The sequence below is a fragment of the Malus domestica genome, chromosome 13 (assembly GCF_042453785.1).
Source record: "Malus domestica chromosome 13, GDT2T_hap1".
Classification (NCBI taxonomy): domain Eukaryota; kingdom Viridiplantae; phylum Streptophyta; class Magnoliopsida; order Rosales; family Rosaceae; genus Malus; species Malus domestica.
In genome coordinates this window covers 17,306,953-17,310,337 of record NC_091673.1, presented here as the reverse complement: position 1 = coordinate 17,310,337, position 3,385 = coordinate 17,306,953, and the positions used below count along the sequence as shown (strand labels likewise).

The 3,385-nt window shown below is 36.1% G+C and overlaps 1 protein-coding gene across 1 annotated transcript; it reads right to left on the bottom strand.

Moving 5' to 3' along the window:
* Positions 1-854: 854 nt before the first annotated feature.
* On the bottom strand, positions 855-2,908 carry LOC103453169 (heat stress transcription factor A-6b). The gene is made up of 2 exons (XM_008392725.4): positions 2,496-2,908; positions 855-1,930 (listed from the first exon to the last, which is right to left on the bottom strand). Exons 1-2 carry the CDS (start codon positions 2,769-2,771, stop codon positions 1,136-1,138), a joined length of 1,071 nt encoding a protein of 356 aa, XP_008390947.3. The 5' UTR covers positions 2,772-2,908; the 3' UTR covers positions 855-1,135.
* Between the last annotated feature and the right edge of the window lie 477 nt (positions 2,909-3,385).

The window sequence follows — 3,385 nt, the reverse complement described above, 5'->3', positions numbered from 1 at the left end:
TTCACTTATGAACACCACGTCTTAAAGGTTGCATGGTTTTACAAAGGGTTTTCACAAAACATAATGAGTCTCTCATGTTCATATTTAATCTGAACATCTAGATGGATTGCATGTTAGATATACGTTCTATGTTGGAGGTTTCAAGTAGAATATATATTAGGAAAACCTAACTTTCAAAGTGGCATGTGTAGATCATAAGTAACTGGTAAAAATACATAGGATAGCTAGGTGATGGCCGAACCCTAGTGTTTTTATAAATTGGTATTTAAAAATTCTTTTCTTTTATCATATTAATTTTGAGCGAATTTACTATTTGTTTTTAATTAAAATTCATTTTTAATATTACCCAAATTCAAAATCTCCTTTTTAAATTTTTAGTTTTAATTTTAAGTAGTTAATTAGGAATTGCTCTTACATAAATTATTTAAATAGTCATTGTGGAGAACAACCTTCATAAATTATTTAAATAGTCATTGTGGAGAATGACCTTGCATGAGCATCTATACTACAACACCATTGTACTCTTGCAAGTATTTTGTGTCATTTTAACCTTCTTCTCGTAGGTACTAAAAATCCTATCAGTAATCTAAGAGTTAATTAACACAAAGCAATCATTTTATGATGTGTGTGCCCCCTTCAAGATGCAATTTAGATTTCGACCTTTTAATCGTTTTCGTGAGACCACCATGTATGATGTTTGAACCGCCTTCATCGAATGATTAATGACAAATTGTACTCTAGGGAAAATAAAACACACATGACATTGTTAAGGATTCCATGAAAAACTGAATTTCTAGGGTCATGAGTGTCAAGATCAATGATTGATCAGGAGAAATAGATACCTTTGGTTTTCAAACACTAGCTGGAATATTAGAATCAGATTGTAGACGAGAAATGAATGAAAAGCAGTGATACAAGACAACCAGGAAATTCAAGAGATCCGAAAAGGAACCTAACCACAGGGAGCTGTTTGCAGTGGAACAGTATAGCTTCTCAGTATTCGTGTGTTGTTCACCTTCACTCGTCAATGCCAACTTAGAAACGAGCAAGAAACTTTAAGATTTCTTGAATGATGAGGGTCTCAAACCCAAATCCTTGAAGAAAGTATGTATATATAAGAAGCTCATCGCCTTCTTTACTTGGGACTGGGAGCCAAGAAACCAAGCTCCTCAATTAACACATCGACATCTTCCTCATCTTCTTCTTGAACACCAAGCAAACCAATTTCTTCATCAATACTCTCATTGAACAAGTCTTGCCAAAACCCCTTATCCAGCTCCTTGCCTCTACTCTCATGTTCCTCTTCTTTCTCTGTACATTCTTCCTCACCATGGACGTTTTGGATTCCGCTTACACCCAGCATATCCATAGCAAATTGGTCCAACTCCAAAACTTCAAACTGATTAGAAATATTACCATATTCTTGCGGTTCAACTTTAACAAAAGTCTCTCCTCCAACTTGGCCTAATTCATCCACCTCAACATTACTAGGGCCTTGCTCAATAGTCCGCCTTCTCTTCTTAGTAATCACTTCCTCAAGTTCTTTCCTAAAGTCCTTCTGCTGCGACAATTGTTGTACAAAGTTGGGATTCTGCATTGCCTTTGCCAAGAAACTCAACATATGTTGCTGTTTCATTTCTGTCCTCTTCAGTCTGTCTTCCATTCCTTGGATGTAAACTCTAGTAGCTTGCTGTTGCTGTCTAAGCTTCACTAGTTCCCCCATTAGTACCTGTTTATCGCGCCTCAACTGATCGATCTCTATGTCCAATCCAAACCTTCCAACTTCAACACAAGAGTCCAAAGTTTTTTGTGAAGACTGAGGGAGATGGGATGCCTTCCTCCTCCTGATATTCTTTAAAAGATGCTTTTTCCCTCTGAGAAACGCTTCATTAGCAAACTCCCATCTATCTGTATCAACCTTCCTAAATCCCTACATTAAGTAATCAAAAAATTTCTTCATGACCACAACATCCGTGTGAAGCTTTAGATCCGACACATCCAACGGAAAAGAAAGCAAAAATAAAAAAATCAAACAAACAAAACTGATCTATCAGATTATGATATAAAATTTAATATACATCAGAAGCAATAGCAGCTCCCTTTGTAATAGTATCATTCGTATTTTATACATTGGTTTCTGCACTTTCTCTTTTGAAGCCATTTAAGAAACAATATGTCCACATTAAGTAACCCCATTAAACAAACACACAACAAGGACCCAATATAAACAAATAAAAATGACATTTTTTTCAAGAGCTTGAATGCATAAAGTAGTCAGATCTAGAGAACCCCACAAATATGTATACAACATAAAAATAAAAATAAATTCATCTAAGCAATACTTTAATCTAATCTAAACTACGAGAAAAAAAATTCGAGCTTGAGTGCAAAAGAAGAGCACACTGCTCTAATCAACATGGCTATACTCGGGCTCGGGTTTGCAAGCTTTGCAATATTCAAATAAAAAGGGATACTAGAGAGTGATATATACTTACATAGGTGTTGAGCTGCCTGACAAAGCTGGAGAAGTTGTTATGCTTGAAATATCTGGGGAGAAGACTCATCGCAAAGCTATTGGGATCCAAAACAACAAAGCTGTTGTTGTCTCTGCTCCATGAAACTATGTGATTGGTTGATGGGTCGTCAACGATGTCATAAGTTTTGGTGAGAAATGGAGGAGGGCCTTGGTCATAGAGCCTCTCCAGTGGTAGAGGATGATCAGCGACCGCACTCGAAGACGAAAAGCTTACTGCGTCTTGATCAAGATTCATTTGTTTGTATGTATAGTAAACTTCAGTTACTAATTACAGACCTCGGTTGCTGTCTTTTTGTTCTTTTTTTTTTTTTTTGTGACAAAAAAATTGAACTTTCTGGTGGCAATGGAGACTGGAGTGTTTGTTCAAATGGGTTTTGGGAATGCAGGTAGAAATATTATTATAACAAAGAAATATTAGTATAGTAAACTTTGAAAAAAAATACAGAGAAATGGTTGTGAGAGAGAGAGAGAGAGAGAGATAAAGCTATCTTGTTGCTATGGAGACGAAGAAGCCCAAGAGACTGGGAGCTTAAGAAACAAGAAGGCAGCTGGGTTTTTTGGTTTTAAGACAACAGGCAACTGGGAGAGTTGGGAGTTAGGGGTACCCAAAAATTTATAAATAAGGGGTAGTAGTGCCTTTTTGCTTTTTTCCCATTTCTTCCCTTTTTCTTTTTTCTTTTTTCTTTTTGGCGAGACAAAGATTTGTTGGATCGGATGAAGAACAATGATAGATGTCATACATGAACTCTTTTGATTTATTTATTTTTTTTGCCAAATTTCTTCCTCACTCATGAAATGACCACTAATGTTATGCAATGAGTAGGGATGCAAGTAAAGGAGGGTTTAACC

Bases quoted from the DNA above. Each gene is read 5' to 3' on its own strand.
- LOC103453169 (XM_008392725.4), bottom strand. From the start codon at position 2,771: ATGAATCTTGATCAAGACGCAGTAAGCTTTTCGTCTTCGAGTGCGGTC. The intron at 1,931-2,495 runs GTAAGTATATAT...TACTTAATGTAG, and splicing joins TCAGGCAGCTCAACACCTAT to GGATTTAGGAAGGTTGATAC.